Source organism: Lepidochelys olivacea, assembly GCF_965140295.1.
Source record: "Lepidochelys olivacea isolate rLepOli2 genome assembly, chromosome: 1".
Taxonomy (NCBI): domain Eukaryota; kingdom Metazoa; phylum Chordata; order Testudines; family Cheloniidae; genus Lepidochelys; species Lepidochelys olivacea.
Window position 1 is genome coordinate 260,378,378 of NC_140411.1, and position 24,810 is coordinate 260,403,187.

The following is a 24,810-nucleotide window of genomic DNA, read 5'->3' on the forward strand; positions in this document are numbered from 1 at the left end:
CCGACCGGACTTTTAATGACCCAGTCGGTGGTGCTGACTGGAGCCACCAGAGTCCCTTTTCAACTGGTTGTTCCTGGCAACCCTAGGCCCTGGAGATCTCCACCACCCCAGCAGAGGGCTCTGTGTGGGGACAGGGCCTACTACTAGCAGCACCCCTTCAGCAGAGGTCAGAAGTGTGCCCCACCCATCCACACACCCATACAGTGCCTTTTGCTTGGTGTGCTGGTGTGAGCAGGGGCCCCCTACTGAGTTGGCATGCACAGGTATTCAGGCAGGCTGGGGCCGCCCTGCTCCTTAATCCGCTCCTCCATTTCTGGCAACCTGCCCCCACCTCAGCAGAGAGCTCTGTGCATGAGGCAAGTATACATGGATTTTTTGAGCAGAGGGCTGGGGATTCCCAGCACTGACCTATTGGTGCAGCATTGATTTATTTGTGTGTGGGGGTGGGGGGTTACCATTAATTGATGACACACAGTTCATCCAGCAGGAGAATAGGCTCTTTGGGTCCAGGCAGTGGGAGTTGCCTGGCCAATAGGAGATTGGACAGGCGGGTCTGTGGCTTGGGAAATCAGTGCATTTGAGCCTGAGGAGCAGGCTAAGTCCTTGGGCGAGGTCAGTGGTTTTCAACCTGTGGTCCATGGACCCCTGGGGGCCTGCAGACTATGCCTAAGATTTCCAAAGGGGTCCACACCACTCTTGGAAATTTTTTAGGGGTCAGGAAATGAAAAAAGGTTGAAAACCACTGGGCTAGTGGATGTTGGGTACATTTTTCAAGCCTTGCGTAATTAACCCCTCATGTGGGATACTGTCAGCCTGATTCTCTTCTTGCACCAATGTCAGCCAGGAGCTGTATAAATCATGTCAGGCCTAGAAAATCATGAGGTATTAAAAATAATAATTTGGGAGTGGGGGGATTTCTTCTGGTTTTGAGCTTCTAGGGTTCCGGTTTGCCAGTTTCCTCTCTTCCCTCCCCCCTCCCAAAAAAACAAAACAAAACAAAAACCTGAGGTCTAAAAACTTAACTTTTATTTTTTTTTTAAAAATGAGATTCTTGTGGGTTCCAGGGCTCCATGAGCTGAAGCTCTAAGAAATACACCAAATATTGAAGAATCGCAATAAAATCACAAGCATTGACAATACAGCAGGAGGAATTTCACTGGTGCTAATGGGGTCAAACTCCATGAGCTAGGCTGATTTACACCAGCTGAGGATTTGGCCCAATGGAATTCTACTGGTGTCAAACCAGTGCAAGCAAGAGCAGAATCAGGACAATTGTGTCAGATTTTGGAACTCTTAAGAACGTAAGAACAGCCATACTGGGTCAGACCAAAGGTCCATCTAGCCCAATATCCTGTCTTCTGACAGTGGCCAATGCCAGGTGCCCCAGAGAAAATGAACAGCACAGGTAATCATCAAGTGATCCATTCCTTGTCACCCATTTCCAGCTTCTAGTAAACAGAAGCTAGGGACACTATCCCTGCCCATCCTGGCTAATAGCCATTGATGGACCTATCCTCCATGAATTTATCTACTTCTTTTTTTAACTCTGTTACAGTCTTGGCCTTCACAAAATCCTCTGGCAAGGAGTTCCACAGGTTGACTGTGCGTTGTGTGAAAAAATACTTCCTTTTGTTTGTTTTAAACCTGCTGCCTATTACTTTCATTTGGTGACCCTTAGCTCTTGTGTTATGAGAAGGAGTAAATAACACTTCCTTACTTACTTTCCCCACACCAGTCATGATTTTATAGACCTCTGTCATATACCCCCTTAGTCGTCTCTTTTCCAAGCTGAAAAGTCCCAGTCTTATTAATCTCTCCTCATACGGAAGCCGTTCCATACCCCTAATAATTTTTGTTGCCCTTTTCTGAACCTTTCCCAATTCCAATATATATATATTTTTTTGAGATGGGGCGACCACATGTGCACGCAGTATTCAAGATTTGGGCATACCAGGGATTTCTATAAGGGCAATATGATATGATGATTTCTGTCTTAACACTTCTGTCTTCTGAAGTGTTCTTAATCCTGCACACCCTCCCCCCACTCAGGCTTCCTGTGTCTGTAATGATATTTGTGCATGGCCGTAAATCATTCCGCCTCAAAGATCTTTGAAGTTAATGATCAACTGAATGCTTCACAAACATAAACAAACTGGATCAGAGCCCTTCTTCTTTCCCTGACAACCCCTAGAACCTTAGTAAGCTGGCATCTTGATGCAGATACTCTTTGTCCTGTGAGGCAAAATAACTGCACTTCTTTTTGTCTTCGCATGGTTTTACTATGCAGTGATACAGTGTCTGCTCATATCTGCTTCACAGCCTGGTGAGGCCCTTAATAAATACACCAGGCTCTTTAACTTCCTTGCCCAGCACATGCGGGACAGATGGATGAAAATTCTGAACTGCTCTGTGAGTTTTGAGAATGGTAGCGAACATAGTGCCAGTCACAACTGTTTGAGGTGTGAATACTCAAGGAGTATCCCAGGATCATTCTTGGAGACTGAAGATGTACTGTTAGGAGTGGGGGATTTGAAGTCTTGGGGGGGCTCCTGAAAACCCCATAGGGCTTGCTTGATATAGGCTCTGAGGGGTAGGGGCTGGGGGGAATCCACCTAAATATATGGAATAAGACAGCTGTCTGCTCTGAGGGACCATAAAGGGTCCAGATCCATTTAAATACTGACATATAAGATAACACAGTCAATGAAATAGCCACCTAAAACTTTTATTCCAACCTAGGTGCACGCCCTCCTCTCCTTCCTTCCTTCCGCCTCAGCTTCAGTCTATGTATTTTGTGTTCCTCGTTGCCGTAGTAGTGGAACTCTGGACTTTGCATTTGACCCTGACTGCAGTAAGATCAGTGCTCCTTCTTGCCTCTAGCAGAAGTGCCTTCCATAGTCTAGGGCAGTCTTCTGCACGATTGGGTGAGTCTCACTGGTTCATGTAGCTGTGGCAGGGGAAGAGGTGCTCTCTCACGTGGTGGTCTCAGGTAGGGCTTTCACTGCTTAGACACAGAGATTTAATTGCACTCAGTATTCCAAGGAGGAGCCAGTGTAAACATTGGAGCAGCAAGATGATGTGCTTGTGGCGGTTTACAGTAATGCTCCAGCTTGTCTGTTCACCTTTGTGTGAGTTGAAGTTTTTGTAGATGGTTTGGTTTTGTTTTCCTTAGAGCCTGAGTTTCAGAGGTAGAGGCGATCCCTCCTCCACCCCCAGTCCCACCCTGGTGTTCATCTAGTGGGGTATGTGCTTTTGCATAGAATTTCATGCTGTAACGAGGGGTCCAGTCCCTTTATCATGATGGCAGGTGGTCTGCTCCTGGCCCATGTTCCCAGCCCCCCCCAAACCTGCTGACCCTTGGGGATAGGACATGTCTACGTTACCGGCTGGATCAACGGGCAGTAATCGATCCAGCGCAGTTCGATTTATCACGTCTAGTCTAGTCTAGGCACGATAAATCGACTGCTGAGCGCTCTCCCGTCGACTCTGGTACTCCACCAGGGCGAGAGGCACAGCTGGAGTGGATGGGGAAGCATCAGCTATCAACTTACCACAGTGAAGACACCACGGTAAGTAGATCTAAGTACATCAACTTCAGCTACATTATTCACGTAGCTGAAGTTGCATAACTTAGATCGATTTCCCCCACACACACTGTAGACCAGGCCCTCGCAAGAGTGAATGCCTTTTCCTGTGTGGAATGGTGGGGTAGGGATGGAGGAGAGGTGGGAGCTCATATCTTTTGTCTGGATTTTGCTCCTTACTACTTTCCCATCTGACAACAGCTCTCCTGTCCCACTCTTAGACGGGGAGACTAGCAGCTGGATAAATGGGATGGACAACATATTTTCTATTGCCTGGAGAGAGGGAGTGAGCACTTCAAGGTTCCTTTGTGGTCTGTCTTTTAGTCTCTTGGACCCATCACCTTGACACGATGGTTCTAGCTGTGATAGCTGTTTTTATTTTTACATTGCCTTGTGTCAAGCTTCCTTCCCCACTCTGAACTCTAGGGTACAGATATTGGGACCTGCATGAAAGACCCCCTAAGCTTATTTTTACCAACTTAGGTTAAAACTTCCCCAAGGTACAAACTGTTTTACCTTTTGTCCCTGGACCTTATGCTGCCACCACCAAAGTGTCTAACAAAAAAAAAAGGGGAAGTGCCCACTTGGAAACGTCTCCCCCCAAAAAATATCCCCCCAAGCACTACACCCCCTTTCCTGGGAAAGGCTTGATAAAAATCCTCACCAATTTGCATAGGTGAACGCAGACCCAGACCCTTGGATCTTAAGAACAATGAAAAAGCAATCAGGTTCTTAAAAGAGAATTTTAATTAAAGAAAAGTAAAAGAAAAACCTCTGTAAAATCAGGAAGGGACAGAGTAGTCAGATTCAAAACATAGAGAATCCCTCTAGGCAAAACCTTAAGTTACAAAAAGACACAAAAACAGGAATATACATTCCATTCAGCACAACTTATTTTATCAGCCATTTAAACAAAACAGAATCTAACGCATATCTAACCAGATTGCTTACTAACTCTTTACAGGAGTTCTGACCTGCATTCCTGCTCTGGTCCCAGCAAAAGCATCACACACTCAGAGAGGACCCTTTGTTTTTCCGCCCCCCTCCAGCTTTGAAAGTATCTTGTTTCCTCATTGGTCATTTTGGTCAGGTGCCAGCGAGGTTATCTTAGCTTCTTAACCCTTTACAGGTGAAAGGGTTTTTCCTCTGGCCAGGAGGGATTTAAAGGTGGTTAGCCTTCCCTTTATATTTATGACACCTTGGTCCAGAGGCAACATGTTCAGCCCCTAACACGTAGGGGATGGAAGGCAAAGCAGTTGAGTAACAGTCCAGTAGCCCAATGGACTTTAGATGGACGGGAGAGAAAAGGTGAGGCCAGAATAATTTTTGAGACTCTCCCTGCTCAGCATTGAGTAGCTTTTCCTGGGAGTGAGAGGATTTCTTTAGGACATATGTTGTGGATGATCCTCCAAATGGTTTTGGGGATTCAGGTATCTCCCATACCCCAGAAATTGAGATTATTAGCTAAATGTTTTTATGGCCCCTTCTCCCATACACTCCACTCCAATCACGTCTTCTTTTCAGCCTCTACCTTCTATTCTCCTTGCCCCTCATCCCAACCACTCTCTAGCTCCCCCTTCCAGCAGTCCCCTAACCTTTTGGTGATATACCATATGAGTGAGCTCTCTGTATTTTGTCCCCACCTTGCCATCTGCTCTAATTAAATCTGCTAAGCTTGGAGACTTCATTGGATCAGAGGTGCCCAGAATTCTACTATACTTCCCATCCCCTTACCTGGACACTAATGGCATGTTCTAGAATATATCAGGTCTAAAGACAGTGCCCAGGCCTGGAGAGGTCAGATTTTCTGAACACCAAGAGGGAACTCAGCAAAGGTGGCAGGCCTAGTGAGAATGGGAGGGAGGGAATTGGTTTGGATTAGATTTGAGGGAAAGATTCCAACTGGAGCCTATTCTATCTGAGTTTGGACCTCGCTCTGGTTATATCCTAGGCTTCACACAATATTCTTTTCCTCGGTGGTCCAGGAACCTTTTGCAGCCAACTAATAACTGAATGTTACTTTTCTCTTTGGCTTTTCCTCAGGATGAAGATGAGACGCCACAAGCTCTTTCTGACTCTGTGCATGGCTGGTCTCTGCCTCATCTCCTTCCTGCACTTCCTCAAGGCCCTCTCTTACGTCACTTTTCCCCGGGAGCTGGCTTCGCTCAGCCCCAACCTTGTCTACAGCTTCTTCTGGAACAATGCGCCTGTCACTCCGCAGGTCAGCCCTGAGCCAGGAGGGCCGGAGTTTCTCCGTACGCCGCTGTACTCCCATTCACCCCTGCTTCAGCCCCTACCACCCAGCAGGGCCAGCGAGGAGCTGCACAAAGCTGAGTTTGTACTGCAGGAAGACACGTCAGAATATTTTGTCCATACCAAAGCTGGCGGCGTCTGCTTCAAGCCAGGCACCAGGATGTTGGAGAAGCCACCAGCGGGCCGAACGGACGAAAGAGAAGATGGCGCTGCTTCGGGGCACCCAGCTCGCAAGCCGCTGAGCACCAGCGGCACAAAGCGGCGCAAGTGGGTGGAGTGCGTGTGCCTGGCTGGCTGGCATGGCCCTAGCTGTGGGGTTCCCACTGTGGTCCAGTACTCAAACCTGCCCACCAAGGATCGGCTGGCACCACGTGAGGTACCCCGGCGGGTCATCAATGCCATCAACATCAACCATGAGTTCGACCTCCTGGACGCCCGTTTCCATGAGCTGGGTGATGTAGTGGATGCCTTCATAGTCTGCGAGTCGAACTTCACGGCTTATGGCGAGCCGCGCCCGCTAAAGTTCCGTGAGATGCTCCTCAATGGCTCCTTCGACTACATCCGCCACAAGGTGCTCTACGTCTTCCTTGACCATTTCCCTCCCGGCGGGCGCCAGGACGGCTGGATTGCCGATGACTACCTGCGCACCTTCCTGACACGGGACGGCACCTCCCGCCTACGCAACCTGCGCCTGGATGATGTCTTCATCATCGATGACGCGGATGAGATCCCGGCCCGCGACGGCGTGCTGTTCCTCAAGCTCTACGATGGCTGGACAGAGCCTTTCGCCTTCCACATGCGCAAGTCCCTCTATGGCTTCTTCTGGAAGCAGCCCGGCACTCTGGAGGTGGTTTCTGGCTGCACAGTGGGGATGTTGCATGCTGTCTATGCCACGGACGGGATCCGCCTCCGCCGCAGAGAGTACTACACCATGCCCGGCTTCCGGCAGTACGAGAACAGCACAGGCCACATCCTGGTGCAGTGGTCACTGGGCAGCCCCCTCCATTTTGCTGGCTGGCACTGCTCCTGGTGCTTCACCCCAGAGGGTATCTACTTCAAACTGGTGTCAGCCCAGAACGGGGACTTCCCCCGCTGGGGCGACTATGAGGACAAGCGGGACCTCAACTACATCCGGGAACTGATCCGGACTGGTGGCTGGTTCGACGGCAACACCCAGGAGTACCCCCCTGCTGACCCCAAGGAACAAATGTATGCCCCAAAGTACCTGCTACAGAACTACCAGCGATTCCACTACCTGCTGGAGAATCCCTACCGGAGGGCGGAAGGGGCTGGGTGGCGGGAGCGGGACTTGCATGGGAAATGGGAACGTCAGCGCAAAGGGGAAAAGTGAGGTGTGTCTTTTATTTTCCTTTTTCATTTTGTTTCCAGCCAAGGTGCGTAGTTTCTCTGCATTCTCTGCCCTTCCGGGAGTGAGACTTGGGGTGGGATTCCCAGTCATGCTAATGAGAGCCAGAGGGAAGAAGAGGAAATGGGAACTGGCCCTGTAGAAGGCAAAAAGGCTGTGGCGCACCCCTTCAACCTCGCCTGCAGGGTGGGGAGATCTTATCCAGGGGGCAGATTTTCCTATATAAGGGAGGGTGGAGGGAGCAGCTGCTCCCACCGTGGAACAGGTTGCATGCACATGTGCATCTGGACTTGTCAATGAGCATGTGAGTGGGCGGGCGAATGTATGGTCATGTGCATGTGAGTGGATGTGTGTGTCACGTGTGTTCATATGAGTTTGTGTGTACATGTGCAAAAGCATCTCTATAGGCATTTATTTTTTTACCTCGGTAGTCTTTAAAATACAGCCTCTCCCTACCAACCTCATGTCAATGCGTCTCTGATGGGCTCCCCTCTTTGTCTGACGTGCTGCCAGTCCTGGAGCTTGCAGATAAGAGAAGAGGGGTGGAACACAAGTGCTTGTACTCCTTCCCTACCCCCACCTCACTGTCGCTCTGCACCCCACACCTTAGCTCTGCCCACAAAGCCTCAGGCTGTGTCCCGGCAACCTGCTTTCATCAGGGGAGCAAGCTGCAGGGGTCTTCACTAGGTTGATTGTGTGTTGTGTTCACAAGTGTGTGGATTAGTGTGTGCACGAGTGTTAATGTGCATGGATTTGGCAGGTCTGTGGCAGAGTGCGTGTGTGTGTGAGAGAGAGGTAGGAGCGTGGCAGGATTCAGAAGCTCTGCTATCTACTTCGGGGTTAAGGATATTCAGGGAACCCTCTACAAGCCTGCTGGGTATAGGGGGAGGCCAGGAAGCTGTAGGCTCAGCGTGCCAGTGCTCCATAAATGGGCCTGTTCAGAACCAGCTCTGGATAGGGGGGTAAGAATAGGGACAACCTTAGGGAGGAGCTGCTGGCAGTATCTGTGGCAGGGAGCCTCCCTCCCCAGTATAAGAATACTCCACAAATGCCGGTTAATCCTCTTCTCCCTGGAGTAAAAGGGAGGGGAAGGGGAAATCGCAACCCCCTAGAGCCTAGCCTGGGTGTTGGGGCCAGTGGGATACAGGCTGCATCCAGGCACAGCACCCACCCCAGGGACAGGGAGAATCAGCTGGGGGATTACTTCTGGAACGCTGCCGCCTTGTGGCTGGGAGGATGCGTGAGCCAGACTCCTTGTCTGGACTGTGTGGAGAGTCATGCAGTGAGGAGGGGAAGTGACAGTACTGGATTTAGGAGCCGAACCAATCGCAGCCAGCGAGCTAAGCTCTCCGTCCCTGTTGTCCCTGCACTGGGTTTTTAATGACAGGGCTTGCTTCTTTCCTCGGCTGTCTTGGTTCTTTGGGGCGACAGCCACCTTCCCCCTCTCCTAGTTTGAGCAAATAGCTCTGTAGTGTGTGTGGAGCCCGATCTGTAGCATGTAGCAGGGTGAAGTACAGTGGGAACCTATGTTATTCTTCCAGCTGAGAGAGTACGCTAAAGAGAGAAATGATGGAAGCATGATTCCACACCCCCTTGTTTGGAATAAGCATGGGGGAGAAAAGGGAATGTTCCCTATAAGGAATGATCCCCCGCCAGCCAGGCCAGCCGTGCTGAAGAGAGGGGGCTTTCTTTGCCAATGGGAGTGTAAATCACCCTGACCATCAGGGCTCACCACCCTTGGTTTTTTGCCTGGATTCCCATTTCTGCTACTCTCTTTTCCCTGTATGCTCCCTCCTCCATCTGTCTGGGGGAAAGTGACAGGTCCTAGGGCTCAGTTCTCAGGTCGTGGCTTCCTCCTGATCCTGTAAGTATTTCTAAGGTTCTTATCACCTTGGAATCTATTCCTGTAGCACTTTGAACTAACTGAATTCCTTTTTTCAAGCAGCTGTGGGTCCAAAGTAGATAGAATGACATAATGCACCAAGATTGGAACCCCTTGGTTCTTGACAGATCTGAGCTATGTTTAATCCTATCTCACTCCTAGTCCCCATGACACCTGCTCAAAAGAGGCTAAGCATCAGTTTGCTTTATACCCAACTGCTACCATCACCCACTACAGTCTGCTCCATGAGATCATTCAAGGCTGGCACATGGAATAGGAGAAGGTGAACTTTCCACCCTCACCCCTGGGAGAAAGCTGTGGCTGAGCGTCAGAGGCATGACCCATCAGCTAGGGTGTGAAGGAGGCGTGGTTCAGGCCGAGGGGTGGTACCTCACAGGGCAAGGTCTACAGGCCCATCGGCCACAGAGAGTTCATGACTATGGTGAAGGAACTCTCGTGACTTACAAGAACTGGAAGGTGATTGCAAAAGGAGGGGCATACGTTAGAGGAGAAGGTCTTTGCAGCAGTGGGCATAGCACAGCTGGGCAGTACTACAGGCCCAGGTGGAGGCAGAGGGAGAGCACGGTGCATCAGTACAAGGGCCTGGTGCAGGATACTGCGGAGAGGTACAAAGGTGCCCACACATTGCTCATTTTCTTTCATTCTTGAAGAAATAGTGAGAGCCCAGAACCTGCCCTCAGACCCTCTGCTTTGACTCCGCCTTTCCACAGGAACAACAAAACAACCCAAAGTCCAGTCCCTGCTGACTGGAGGGGAGAGAGACACACGCTATATATATATCTTTGTCTGCAAACTCCATAATGCTGGGAGGTGCTCAGCTACCTTGATGGCAGGCACCATATAGCTAGAACTTGAGTCCCTTCCTTGCAGCACAGTCCTAGCCACTAGCCTGGGGTGGACTGAGGACATCCGGTTAATGCCAGCAATCTTTCTGGATAGGAAGCGATGTGGGACCAAGCCGACCACAATACATCCACAGTACTGTACCACCTCCCCTGGCAGAGCACCTTTTCCCCATTTGCCCCTCCCCTCTTCCACTCTCTGGGCTCTCTGGGGTTTGCATTGCACTGCAGGGCGTGCTTGCCTTGTCTGGGGTTTTGCAGTTTCCTGTTGTGAATTTCTAATGCACCTATTGCTGCAGTAGCTAGGCCTGATCTAGTACAGAGATATAGTCTGCTCGTTCCCCTTCCCTCCCTTACTTCCTCACTGGCCCTCTTCCCTCTCTTGCTTTCATTTCCCTCTTCTCTAACAGCCCCTCCCCTGCCCGCCAGGCATGAGGAACAGATCCCACTATAACTGGGTACGAATTGAGCTCCTTTGGGGACTCCGAGAGGGCAAGCTGTTCCAGAGTCCCCCTCCTCACTAGTTAGTTAGAAATGAAACTTGAAACAGGCTTCTGTGTTGAGGGACTTTCAGGAGAAACGTGTTCAGTTTTACTCTTCATATGAATTATTTTTGTAATTGTTCAGTTTAAAGCCAAACCAGTTTATATTTATGGTATTTACCTTGCGTGGTTAATCCTCTCCCGATTGGGTTTAGAGAAATTGACCTCTTGTGGATTTATCATCTTCCACTTTCATCGTCCCTTGCAGGCTGCTGGGTGGGATTTTGGGGAACTAGCTCTTGCTGGTTGATTTCTCAGGCCAGCAGTCCACCCCAGCCAGGCCCTGAAGGAATGGGAAGCAGAGGTTATATATGTAATTTGATCAGATGGCTGGATGGGTGCCTGTAGGAGGAAGACAGAGATTAAGCTTGAACAAGGAACAACACAAAAGTGCAGGGTCTCAAATTGTGGCAAGGGAGAAATGGGTGTGATGATAAGGATTGCTCCAGAGCCCTCATTCCCACAAACCATTGGTATGAGCAATACCAATTTGATCGTGTCTTGATCTGGCACTGAAGATGTTGCAATGGAGTCTATGCAATGGAATATATCTGGGGCATGGTTAATGACAAGAGGGAACGGCTAGGAAGAGATCACAGCTGGGTTATGTGCTATTTGTTGCAGCAATCATAACTGAGAATGAGTAGTACAGCTCACTTCCTCCTTTGCCAACAAACTCTTCTTTGACAGCTGCTGCTTCGCTTATGGTTAAGTGTCTTTTCACCTTTAACCCCTCACTACCCTTCTTAATTTGAACCACGGATAAGGCAGCCTCTGCAATTTCTGGGGCTTACACTCTGCTGTGTGTCTGTTTCAGTCTGTTGTGTTAATGTCCCCTGCTCCTTTGTAGTTTTCAAGGCTCTCTCCTCCCATCTACCCACATTAAATCCTGAGAGGCGGGCTATTTCCAGGTTATTAATAAGCGAGGATGAGGACATGGTGTTGGAGCAGGTGGGTCCCCCTTACGGGACAGACTAGCTTGAAGGTGCTTCTCCCTATCCCATCAGTGGAGCTTGTGGAAAACCTTGGTGATGCTCAGAGCCAGATTGAGTATGATATCCCTAGGGGAACAAGAGACAAAGGATGGGATTGTTTTTATGGCTCTGTGTTTATTATGAAAAGGAAAACATCACAGTTCTCTACTTAGTGCTCTTTCCTCCAATATTTGCAGTATGTCCCTGGGGCTGAGGTATTCCCTAGAACTCCTGTTTGCCTCCAACTGGGGGACACACCGCAACATATCATTTATACGCTGAGCGTGGGCAAATGAAGAAGCTCTGATTCATCCCATTAATGTGGCAAGGCTGGGGGAGCTCAGAGCAGCATTTTCCCCAGTTATCCTCAAGCAAGGTATCCTCCTGAGACCATAGCTTCTTCTCACACCCTGGAACCATCCCACCTTATGTCCCTTTGTCACCCCCTTTCTTCATTAACTTTCATGGCTGCTGCAGATCTGCACTGTGAGGAGCCTGGAGCTGGGCATTCCTGGTCCTGTTAGTAAACACTGGTTAGGAAGGCAGTGGGCAAGGGAAAGGTCATCCTGGATTTACAGACCTAAAACTGGGGAGGAGGGGGCAGAAGGGGAAGGGACCCCAAATCCCTTAGTCTTTGTGTTCAGAGCTCAAAAAAAAACCCAAACCCCAACCTTCAGTCTCTCTGAGAAGTTGGAGGAGCTCACCCTTAATGTGAAAATAGAGGAGTATAAATGTGGGCTGGAAAAAAATGGGAGGGGTTTTACCCCCAAATGCCAAGAAAAGGGAGGAGAGTACACATACACTGGGAATATCAGAGCTGCAACCAATGATATAGAAAGGAGGAATTAAAGGCCAAAAGCCAAACTGAGAATTCAAACCACTGTCCATTCTCATTCCTGCAGGAATGATCAAGCAGTATCCTCCATGGAGCAATGCACTGGCATTCCCATGGGACTGATGGTACCCAGGAAACTGACTTGTGGTGTTGCCTGGAGTGCCCTCTTTTGGCAAAAGAATGCGTGGACTTGCCAAAAAACCCAACAACCCTGTAATTTATAAACACCAGTAACAATTTTTGTAAGGATGAATCAAATGTACATTCTGAAATCATTTTCTCTGTAAATGGTTGGATTTCATTTCACCCTTAAAGGGATACTTTAAAAGGAGATGATAAAAATAATAATAAAAAATTTACAGAGTATGAAGGGGAACCAGATGGTGTTTGTAGCTGCCTTTATTTCATCCCACATGGTCAGGAACCCATGGAAAAGAGGCAAAGAGGGTGCTGCCTCCGGCTGTGGCATACCTCTGCCATTCCTGAGTAACCGTGGACCGCTTGGGAGCTTTAACACCCGAACCTTTGAATGCAGACGCAATATTCTACCCAGTGACTTAAAGGAGCAACCACTCTAGCTCAGCCAACAGAGGGAGTTCATGCACCCCACTGAGCAAGTCGGATATATTTCACCCAACGGAGTCCAGTGCAGTGTAGGCATAATCCCATGGATGATTTCTGGCAACTGTGAGCCAGGATTTCTGTCACGTCTGTAATAATATTGTTGGCTAGCAGTGTCCTTTTAAACACTGAACGTTATGTAGTGATAGCCCAAGGCCCCATAAACGTCTATAGGGCTAGAAGCCCCTCCTCCCTTAATCAGGCCTTGCAACCCTTTGAGGGAATGGCTGTAAAAGGGTAGGTCTGATATATTTCCTTCACCCAGGGCAATGGGTCCCCAACCCCTGTTCACCTCGGGACAGCCCGTACCTGAAAGAGGGGCTTCGCTAGCTCATCCAGTTGCAGGAACTGCTACACAAAGTGTGACACACTCAGGGCTGATGTATTCCAACCAATAAGGAGCAATTGTAGCACGCACATGACAGCCGCTCCATCCCTGTAGCATAGACACACCGCCCCCAGTACACAGGTCAGTGGTCGGAGGGACCTATAACTCCTGGGGGGATTCTGCACCAAAAAAATAAAAACTTTTTTTGTGCACATTTTAAAATTCTGCAAGTTTTATTTGTCAGAATAGCACTACATAATCACACCAGTTTCAACTGCTTTGGTAATTTATTTCAAAATACCTGTCAGCAAGTATGGCTGTAACAATACAGACACGCACAAAATTTCCCCCAGGAGTAGAGAGTTAAAGAAACCCTTACGACCACCCAGTTCCTGTTTCTCTGCCCCCCTTTCCTCCCCAGAGCCCAGCCATGGGGCCCTCATGGCCCAGATACCCACCCCCCTCTTCCCCCAGAGCCCAGCTGCAGAGCCCCCCTGGCCCAGATACCTGCATGCCCTCCCTCCAGAAGCCCAGGGATCCAGAGGGAGAAACAGCCTGATGCTCACTCCCAGGCTTGCATGGAGTTTCCTATGTGCCCCCCTCTCCTTCCCTCAGGCATGCTGGGAACTGCAGGTGTCAGGAACCCTCTATGTCCCTCTCCCTCCCCCCCCTCCCCGCCCCGGCAGTGTCATCTATATGCAAGCTGGGCTCTGCTGTGTCCAACATCCCCTAATGGTGGCTAGCAGCTCCGCAGCCCATTTCTGTGGGGGAAAGGAAATTCTGCACACACGTTAATTTCTGCAAAATCCTGCTTTGAGCAGTGGTGCAGAATTCCCCCAGGAGTAACCTATTAAGCATCGAGCAGATCCATCCTATGGCTTTCTTGCTTTTTCTGTGAGCAACAGGCTTTCATCCAGGGCAGGAGCCAGCCTGGAGATGACAGAGAGGTTTCAGGCCTCTTGCGAATTTCAGCTGTGCTGGGGGAGTACCCCTCTCATTGTCTGCCCGCTCCACCTTCCCACCTCCTGGGGTACAGCGGCCAGTTGCAGGCACAGCTTCCTACCACTTCCCGCAGCCACCTGACTCCATTTTCACAGCAAAGGAGGGGAAGCAAAAAGAGCTCAGCAGCTGGGGTTGGCTCTGTTCCCTCCTCTTCCTGCTCCTCTGCACCTCACCCTTCCCTCCCTGCAACATCCCCACTGAGAAGCTGGCCCCCCAGTCTGGCAGAGGACAAGGGGACCCTGCTGCTGTTGCCCCTGCCCCAGGCCTGGGAGAGTGGGGGTGAAGAATCTCAGGAGGAGCAGAGGTGGGGCTGGGGAGCCTGAACTGATGCGGGATAAGGGGTGGGTGGGGGCTAGGCTGGCAGAAATGATGGTGGGGGGAGGGGGCTGGGCAGATGCAGGAGGGGGGAGGGATGGGCAAACCTGATGAGGGGGTAGAACTGATATGTGGACTGTGGGGGACAGGATGGCTTTGAAGGTTGGGAGCAGAATTCACTGCTAGGCAGAGGAGAGATGGGGGCAAGCGTGCCTGCAGCAGGGGCCCGTCACCTCTAACGCACTAGGGAGAGTGGGCCACACACGCATGCGCGCAATGAGCAGGAAGAGTTCAGAAAGCAAAAGACAGACCAACAAAAACCACAATAGAATATTCGTTTAAAAATCTCAGGATTTTGGGAGCAACCATGATTTCTGCGCGGTGGGATCTGGACTCAAGATTTTTTTTTTTTAACTCCATGACTGGCTCTACTGCAATGCTGATGCTCATCAGCCCCCAGAGAAGCTGTTGGTTGATATAGCTAGAAGTACAGTGTTCTTAGACATCCATTGCAATCCACCAGCCCACCTGCCAAATCAGCTAGCCTTAAAAATGGATGGTGCAGAGTGTCAGGCGCACACCTGGCCGTTGCTGACAATGAAAGCTGCAGGGGCTATGGCAGGATGAGTAGAAGGGCCACCGCCTGGGGTCCAGAAGACTAAGGTGTGGCCCCAGACAGAGCCCCTGCAGCTGCAGATCTTGGTGGCAGAAGCAAATATTCAGATGAGAACTTCAAATTCTAAAGATGAGAAAGGTTCCAGGTGCTCAGCAATTGACCAGGGTGTTTTGACCCTGGGATAGGTGAGGCTCATTCCCAAGGGACAGGTGACAGCCTCTACTGTCCTTAGAAAGGGAGCCTGGTCCAGATTATCTCAGGCAGGGGATGAGACCTGCCCAGTAGAGTAACCCAAGCGATCCTGGAGAAGCTGTGCAGAGCCAAGTTCTCTTTTCATTATGAAGGACAGGTTGCGCTGGAATGGGCTTGCCCTGTGCCTGAGCCTTGGAAAGTGGTGTGGTTCTGGTGGTATCTGGCAAATTCTTCCCAGTCCTTAAAAATCAGTTGGAGATGGTGTAAAACGCTCCCTGATCCATGCCCATATCTGCAGCGGGTCTCCACCAGAACAGACTTGCCTCAAAGATTTAACAATCTGAAGAGAGTAGATGGTATAGGGTAAGTGTAGAACAAAACAGAGGAGGAAGGGGAAGACAAGGATGATCATACAGACAGGAACACAAGATTGGCCTATGTACAATCTGGAGGTTGCAAAGTTGTTTGTTTGATTTAAACAAGATAAATGAACAAAAGATATTAATGAATCTCTAAAAGGCCACCAAATCTGTAAAGCCATTAAACGTAGCTGTAGATGGGAAAAATGCTATGAAGGTACAAAGTATTATTCATTATTCCACATTTTTTGCCTCTTACCTTCTCTTTTTGATCAATTGTTACCATAAATATATCACTTATCTATTCTTGATCTTGGTCCTTTAGACATTTCTTTGGGGATATGAATTTCCCTCAACTCCAGGTCTGTAGATAAGTATTAAATACATTCTCAAGAGTAAAGAACATCAGTAGTTTCATATGCTTAAAGTTAGTAAATAGTTTAGCTGATTATAGGAGGGTCTGCTTCTGGTCAAAAGCTCTGGGAAGCTTTACAAGTTGCAATTCAGGTCTTGACCATTAAGGTTTTCCTCTGCCCTGTGACAACTCCATTCTATGGCCAAATGGAACTCTTTATTTTCTACTAAGCAAGTTATTCTAAGGATTGATAGTGGAAGGTGATCAGTGGGACCACCCACATGCTTAAAGTTAGGCATGGACTTAAGTGCTTTGGTGGATCAGGGCAAAGGCACTTGTCACCTTGCAGATTTGAGCCGTGTGTGATTACTCTGGTAAAGCAAGTAGAGATTTCACTAGCTTATTTGAAACTCTGGCCATTTGCATGGAGAGATACAGAGAGATTATGTGCTTCTCAACTGTATATATATCATGCTATTGACACAAGGGCCAAATTATCTGCTGGTGTAAATGGGCACTGCTCCACTGGTTTCAACAAAGCTGTGCCCATTACCCCAGCAGAGAATGTGGCCCAATTACTTCATGGTTAAGAGCATGGATAGAACTTAGGACCCTAGAAAAAAGACATTATGTGGCTGTCAGATTGATCACTTACATAACTGTATTCAAGACTCTAGCATCCTTGTTTTGAAATATACTGACAGCCTGAGAAAGGGGCTTTGGGTGTACGTGAAAGATAGCAATTTAGATAACCAATCAGTGCTGGAGTGAATATAGTTTGATGACTTTTTTATAGTTGTCCTAAACTCTCTAGTTTTGGTAAAAATCCATGGTGTACTGAAAAACAGACAGGATAGGCGTTAAAGAGATGATCCATTTAATTCGATTATTACAGACAAAAATATGTAAGCTTCTCTACTGAAGTGCATCGCTTCTCTCAGATTAAAAACTAACCTTCCATGTATTTTATATGTATTTGTGTATACACACGCGCACTTGTGCTTGATGGAATAAATTATGGCTATATTGCTCTCTAAGATTAATGATGAAGACATGGTAGACATAGGAATTGCCAAGCCAGATCAGAACAATTGTCCACCTGGTCCAAACCTCCCTTTCTGATGGCGGCCAGCACCCAATGCTTCAGATGTAGGTGCAAGAAATCCCATCGTGAACAATGATGGAATAGCCTCCCCATAGTGGAAGTTTCTGTCTATCTCTTCTCAGTCATAGGGTATGTCTACACTGGAAACTTCAAAGCACTGCCGCGGGAATGCTCCCGCACCAGCGCTTTGAAGTGCGAGTGTGGTCGCACGCACGCGCTGGGAGAGAGCTCTCCCAGCCCTCCTGGTAATCCATCTCCACAAGGGGATTAGCGCCGAGCACTGGGAGCTCGGCTCCCAGCACTCGGAGCCTGTCCACACCAGCGCTTTAAAGCGCTCAGACTTGCTGCGCTTAGGGGGGGTGATTTTTCACCCCCCTGAGCCAGTGAGTTAGAGCGCTATAAAATGTAAGTGTGAACAAGCCCATAGTGCCATAGAGTTTAAGACCAGAAGGGACCACCAGATCATCCATTCTGACCCGTATATCAGGAGCCACCCACACCACCCAGCTCTTGCACACTAAACCCGACAACTGAAATTAGGCCAAAGTATTACAGCCCACAAGAGACTAGACTATTATGTGTCACAGGCAGACAGCCAGGTGCACCAGTGCCTGAGCCCCCCATAAAGGCAGGGAAATGATTATGTGAGATATACCCAGATAATCCTGGCAAGTGACCTGCACCCACACTGCTGCAGAGGAAGGTGAAAAACCCTCAAGGTCCCTGCCAATCTAACCTGGGGGGAAATTGCTTCTCGACCCCACATATGGTGATCAGTTAGAGCCTGAGCATGTGAGCAAGAACCAGCGAGCGGTTTAGCTTATTCCCAGAAGTATAAGAGTTTATATCTATTATGATTTTTTTAATCCTATGTAATGTAACTGTGGACGTTCTCATTATCCAATATCAATGTCCAATCCCAGTTAGAATCCTACTACACTCTTGGCCATATCCATATCTTTTGGCAGTGAGTTTCACAGGTTAATTATAGAATCATAGAAATGTAGGACTGGAACGGACCTCAGTAGGTCCCCTGCACTAAGGCGGGACTAAATATTCTCTAGACTACCCGATAGGTGTTTGTCTTAGCTGTTCTTAAAAATTTATGACAGAGATTCTACAATCTCCCTAGGCAATTAGTTCCAGAGTGCTCAACTACCCTTACAATTAGGAAGTTTTTCCTAATGTCTAACCTAAATAATCTTTGTTTCAATTTAAGCCCATTGCTTCTTGTCCTGTCCTCAGCGGATAAGGAGCACAATTTATCACCCTCCTTTTTATAACAGCCTTTTATGTTATGTTATAACAGCCTCCCCACTGTGTTTTTTTTTCTCTGGACTAAACAAACCCAATTTTTTAATCCTTCCTTGTAGGTCATGTTTTCTAGACCTTTAGTAATTTTTGTTGCTCTCCTCTGGACTTTCTCCAGTTTGTCCACATCTTTCCTGAAGTGTGGTGCCCAGAACTGGACACAATATTCCAACTCTGGCCTCATTTGTGCTGAGTAGAGTGGAGGAATTATTTCTTGTGTCTTGCTTACAACACTCCTGCTAATACAAGGGTTCTCAACCTGGGGGTCGGGACCCCTCAGGGGGTCGTGAAGTTATTACATGGGGGTCACGAGCTGTCAGCCTCCACCCCAAAGCCCGCTTTGCATCCAGCATTTATAATGGTATTAAATATATAAAACAGTTTTTTTAATTTACAAGGTGGGGGGGGGGTCGCCCTCAGAGCCATGCTTTGTGAAAGGGGTCACCAGTACAAAAATTTGAGAACAACTGTGCTAATACATCCCAAAATGATGTTTACTTTCCCCCACCCCCAACAGTATTACATTGTGATTCATACTTAGTTTGTGGTCCACTATCACCTCCAGATCCTTTTCTGCAGTAGTCCTTCCTAGGCTGTCTTTTCCTGTTTGTGTGACTGAGTATTCCTTCTTAAGTGTAGTATTTTGCATTTGTCCTTATTGATTTTAATCCTGTTTATTCCAGACCATTTCTCCAGTTTGTCAGGATCATTTTGAATTCTAGTCCTGTCCTCCACAATGCTTGCAACCCCTCCCAGCTTAGTATTGTCCACAAACTTTAAGTGTTCTCTCAGTGCCATTATTCAAATCATTTATGAAGACATTGAATAGAACCAAATAAGCTAATTATGCCTTTTGTAAAACTGTATTCCCTTTTATCAGGTTGCTTTCTAGTTTCAGTGATGTCTCCTTGTTGAGAGAGGATTACTATGTGCACATAATTTACCTTCTTTATACCATTAATCATTCTGCATACCTCTGTCATCTCCCCTCTTATTTGTCTCTTCTCTACAAACAGTCTCAATTTTTTCAATTTCTCCTCCTGTGGAAATTTTTTCATATATCTGAGCATTTTCACTGTCCATATCTGAACACTTTCTATTCCTGCTATCTCCATTCAGAGGCAGAGTAACCACAGTGAGCATAGTATTGATTAAATTTTCAACATTATCTTCTATCCTGTTATTTATAAATCTTAATATGGATTGAACTTAAAGTAAATGATGACCATGAGGTCCAGCAATCTTCCCACCTTAACAGGGGAAAAGAAAAAGAGACAAATGTACAGTATAATTTTTTAGGCTAATGGAAATTTAGCATGACAGTTTGATGAATTAGATTTGATTGGGTTAAAAGTTCTCTTGTATATTTTTATTACCTCTAGTATAAGATATTTTATTATAACCTTATGCCATTTTATGTTCTATTACTTTAAGAACATTATCTGGATGTATTATGACTTATTTTTTAATTATATGGTTTTAATTATGTTTAGAGAACAGAGTTTTAACAATCCCTAAAATACAACTTAAGACCTGCTGCTCCAAAAAGCACAGGCCTCTACCTTGTGAGCTAGAAGAGACTTTCCATGAGTCACCTTTTCAAATTCATCTCCATGGTGAGCCAGCCAATAAAGGACAACCTGAAATCACACAGAGAACACTCTCACTTACTTGCCCAGGCCTATATTCAGTACAGGGCAGTGGTGCACATAGGTCCCACTTCAGCAAAGTACTTAAATACATGCTTAAGGCCTACTGAAGTCAATGAGACTTAAGAAAGTGCTTACGTGCTTTGCTGAATCAAGGCCTTATGCACATGTTTAAAAGCACATAAGTAATCCCATCCCTAGCACTCAAACACATGCCTACCTGTAAGCATGTGCTTAAATACCACCAGTGTCCTTAAATGCTTTGTTGAACAGCAATGGGAGCACTCATCTGCTTACAGTTAAAAACATGTGTAAGTGGTTTGTTTATTTGGGGCCATACACATTAGCTAGCTCAGTGGTTCCCAAACTTGTTCCGCCACTTGTGCAGGGAAAGCCCCTGGGGGCCGGGATGGTTTGTTTACCTGCTGAGTCCGCAGGTTTGGCGGGGGGCTCCCAGTGGCCACGGTTCGCTGCTCCAGACCAATGGGAGCTGCTGGAAGCAGCGGCCAGTACATCGCTTGGCCCGCGCTGCTTCCAGCAACTCCCATTGGCCTGGAGCGGCAAACCGCGGCCACTGGGAGCCGCAATCGGCCGAACCTGCGGATGTGGCAGGTAAATAAACCAGCCCGGCCCACCAGGGGCTTTCCCTGCACAAGCGGCGGAACAAGTTTGGGAACCACTGAGCTAGTACATTAGGACTTGTTGAAAAAATGTACTTTAAATATAAATTTACGCTACTATTTAAAAAGCTGGGAGGATTAATCAATTAGCCTGGGTTCTTCAAATGTATACCTCCTTGCTTTTTTACAAGGGCACAGCTTAGTAAGATGTTTATTAATGAAGTGGAATTAATTTTTTTTTTTTATAAATGGTCAAGATTTTTGAAACCTCTTTAAGAAAAAGAGTTGACTAGATTATGTGGGGAGTCATTAGGTTTTTGGTTGACCTTGCCCATTCACATGGAAGACAGCATGTTGAACAGAGAGGGAGAAATTAATAGAGCCCTGCAAATCCGTGCATATACGCAGATCATTTTTGCAGATTGCAGATCAAATGCGGTTACAAATTTTGTATCCACACAGGGCTCTAGAAATTAATAACAGATTTAGAGACTATCACCAGCAATGGTATTTGCATGCATTTAGAGAGATGGAAAAGATTGTTGACAACTTTTTTGTTTAACTTTTCCTATTGTACAGGGGTAGAGAGTGCTCTGCTTTCAAAAGCAATCTGTGTGAAAGGAATACAAAAAGCCATTTGGGACATGAACTCTGGAGCCTCATCTACACTAGAGCAGCATTTTGGTGTAGCCAGTCTAGGGTTGCTGTTGAATATGAAGCCATATTTTCTGTACTGGTATTTGTATATGTAAAGTATAGGAATATCCTAGAAGCATTTCAAGAAAAACATTCCAAAATTGAGTGTTTTGTTCAATGGGAAGGTTTAAATGGGAAGTATGTTTCTAGACAGAACTACAGAGAGAGCTGTTAATTGTGGCTCTCACTTGATGAGCAGGTCTAATCAACATAGTGCTTAAAACAGTAATGGCAGCTAGTGGCTCAAGGACGCTAGAGCTCCCAACATTGCTAACACCGGTGGAGCTGAATCAGTGCTAGCAATGGCTTGTCAAATTTCCCTAATGTAGACAGAGCTGTAGGTACCTGGAGAACTAGAGAAGTTCTGACATTACAAAATATAACAGGCTGAGAGGGGGAATGGTTTTAAAGTCAGACAGTTTAAAATTACACATATTTACCTCTAATGCCTAACAAACATTTAGCTGAAAGGATTATTTTGTAAAAGTGTCAACACTCCTAGCCTTTCAGTTAAGGTTTGAGAGTTCACAATAAGCATTTCTGAGAACTAGGGTAACCAGATGTCCCGTTTGTAAAGGAACAGTCCCATTTTTGGGGTCTTTTTCTTATATAGGCGCCTATTACCCCCCACCCCCATGCCATATTTTCACAGTTGCTATCTCAGGGGTGGCCAACCTGAGCTTGAGAAGGAGCCACACTTTACCAATGTACATTGCCAAAGAGTGACAGTAATAAGTTAGCAGCTCCCCAAGAGCACCCCCCCAACTCCCAGCGCCTCCTACCCACTGGCAGCCCCACCGATCAGCACCTCCCCTTCCCTCCCTGCACCCCGATCAGCTGTTTCATGGCATGCAGGAGGAGGAGCAAGGGCATGGCAGTCTCAGGGGAGGGAGCAGGAAGGGGTGGAGTGGGGGCAGGGCCTGTGGCAGAACCTGGGGTTGAGCAGTGAGTACCCCCTGGCCCATTGGAAAGTTGGCACCTGTAGCTCCATAGGAGTCGGTGCCTACACAAGGAGCTGCATATTAACTTCTGAAGAATCACAGAATATCAGGGTTGGAAGGGACCTGAAGAATCACAGAATATCAGGGTTGGAAGGGACCTCAGGAGGTATCTAGTCCAACCCCCTGCTCAAAGCAGGACCAATCCCCAATTTTTGCCCCAGATCCCTAAATGGCCTCCTCAAGGATTGAGCCCACAAGGCTGGGTTTAGCAGGCCAATGCTCAAACCACTGAGCTATCCCTCCCCCTCCCCAACCCCCACATGGGGCTCCGGAACCACAGGTTGGCCACCCCTGTGCTATCTGGTCACCCTACTGAGAACCCCCAGAAGTTCTCCAGTGAAAACAAACAAACCAACCCTGACTTAGTTACTGGTATTTCTAATATTTAAAAAAGCAAGAAAAAAATTAAAAGAAAGGAAGCAAATAATCTTTCAGGCTTCCTTTATATATTCAAAATAAGGGAAAAAGGGGGGGCAAAGGCAATTTAAATAAATCTTTTTTATTGTACACTGAGCATATATTTGTATTGGACCCAAAGAGAGACAATAAACATGGAGCCCTCTCCCACAATTTGTACAAAGTCACTTTTCAGAGCAGAACCGCACTTTAACACAAGCTAGAAGAAGACTTCAACAGCAACCGTCCAGCTGCGGTTTTGAAAGCAAGTATTGCACACAAACTGGGACTTGCCCAAGAATAATTTCAGGGCGGAACAGACAAAAAAACAACAAAAAAAAAAAACCGTTGACCTTTTGCTGTCACCTTAAGCAACACAACAAACACTCCCTTCCTTAACCTCAAAATCCCGATGCAAATTTACCGCCCGCACCCCACCCAACACCAAACGATAAAGGATCTGAATCTTAAGAATTTGCGAAGGCATCTCTTGTTCCACCTGATTGGATCTGAGGGTAAAGAATGAGTCTGTTTGTTTACACAGGGCAGGCCGAGAACTGGACTGGCGCTCTTCCATTGCCGAGTCGGACACACGAATGAATGCATAGGAAGAGAGGGGAAGTGACAAGAAGGCCTGCACCCGAGCCTGGCAGGCCCGCTCAGCCCAGGGAGAGCTGCAGGGAGGCGCGCGGGGCTTCCCGCTGGGGCTCCCCGCTGGGGCTCGCCCACGCGCCAGTGACGTGTCACGCCACTCAGGACAGGTCTGGGCTCTGCCACGTCCCGCCGCCGGAGGGGAGGGGAGGGGGGGGCAAGCGAGGAGGGACCAAGCTGCCCCCACTCGCGCTGCGTACAGCACCACCGGCCGGATGGGGGCAGCCCTGAGCGCCCTTCCCCGCCTCGCGCCGCGATGAGCGGAAGTTCGCCCTCCCCGCGTGTACCATCTATGCTCCCGCTCGCTCTCGCTGGTTGGCCGCTCGGGGTCGCGCCCCGGAAGCGAAGCGGCCATGTTGCTGGGTGACCCCGGGGAAGCCGTGCCGGGAGGGAGGCTGCGGGGTGGGCGAGAGTCGAGGGACTGAGAAACAGCTCCCGCTTCCCGGGTGAGCGGGGTCCCGGGCGAGGCCCCTCCCCACGCCCCGTCGGGGGTCGCCCTGCAGCGAGCCCGGACCCCTCCTGCCCCCAAACCGCTTTCCAGCGTCTTGTTCCCCCTCAGGGATCCCGCCCTGCGCTGCTCCCCGGGGCCCTTCCTCAGCCCGCAGAGGGTTCCGCCCGCGCGGGGTCTCCCCCGCCCCAGCAGGTGGCTTCCGTGCAGCGCCTGGCAGGGGAAGCCCGGGCGGAGGCAGGCGCTGGCGGAGCTGATCCAGGGAGTCTCGGTGGGGCCGGGGGGGTTTAGTGTCGTGCTTAGGGGGGGTTTACAGTGTCTCTGTTTTGTGTTGTTGCCTCTTTCTGCTTTGCTGGCAGATAGAGTGAGGTTGTTCTCTGCCCCCCAGTAGGGATCTTTTCCTCTGCACTAAGTTTCCTGCTCTTTCCCCGATGGAAATCCATCCCCTTGGGTTCCCCTTTCCCAGTCGCTTGTGAAGAAAGTATCAGGGAGACTTGCACGGGGGAGACGGCGAAATGCAACTGGGAAACAAATGTTGACTTTCACTCATCCATTTTTCTTCAGTTTGCCTTCTCCTGCATCTGTCCCCCATGGCAGCGTGGTCCCGTGAGGCAGTGCTGAACCTCTATCGCGCTCTGCTGCGCCAGGGCCGTGGTCTATGCTACACCGACCGTGATTTCTACCTCGCCTCGATCCGGCGTGAGTTCCGCAAGAACCAGCAGCTGGAGCGGCTTGAAGACCGAGAAAGACAACTGGAGAAGGGACAGGCCTTCCTGAACAATAGACTGGGAGGGTTGGTTTAGAGTCTTTGCCTCCCCCTGCTCTTATCCCGCTTCCTTCTTTTCT

The 24,810-nt window shown here is 48.4% G+C and overlaps 2 protein-coding genes across 7 annotated transcripts in view; both read left to right on the top strand.

The window, feature by feature from the left end:
• MGAT3 (beta-1,4-mannosyl-glycoprotein 4-beta-N-acetylglucosaminyltransferase) overlaps positions 1 to 12,675 on the top strand; it is a 36,894-nt gene extending 24,219 nt beyond the window's left edge. For 2 of the 6 annotated variants that reach the window (XM_084620056.1, XM_084620059.1), the window contains exon 2: positions 5,628 to 12,675. In XM_084620056.1, the coding sequence (XP_084476182.1) occupies positions 5,629 to 7,188 (1,560 nt within the window). In that variant the 5' untranslated portion in view covers position 5,628 and the 3' untranslated portion in view covers positions 7,189 to 12,675. The other 4 variants (XM_084620058.1, XM_084620060.1, XM_084620061.1 and 1 more) reach the window with 4 other exon arrangements.
• Positions 12,676 to 23,849: 11,174 nt separating this feature from the next.
• On the top strand, positions 23,850 to 24,775 carry MIURF (mitochondrial elongation factor 1 upstream open reading frame). The gene is made up of 2 exons (XM_084649067.1): positions 23,850 to 23,962; positions 24,529 to 24,775. Exon 2 carries the CDS (start codon positions 24,555 to 24,557, stop codon positions 24,765 to 24,767), a length of 213 nt encoding a protein of 70 aa, XP_084505193.1. The 5' UTR covers positions 23,850 to 23,962; positions 24,529 to 24,554; the 3' UTR covers positions 24,768 to 24,775.
• The last annotated feature ends 35 nt before the right edge of the window (positions 24,776 to 24,810 follow it).

Bases quoted from the DNA above. Each gene is read 5' to 3' on its own strand.
- MIURF (XM_084649067.1), top strand. From the start codon at position 24,555: ATGGCAGCGTGGTCCCGTGAGGCAGTGCTGAACCTCTATCGCGCTCTG.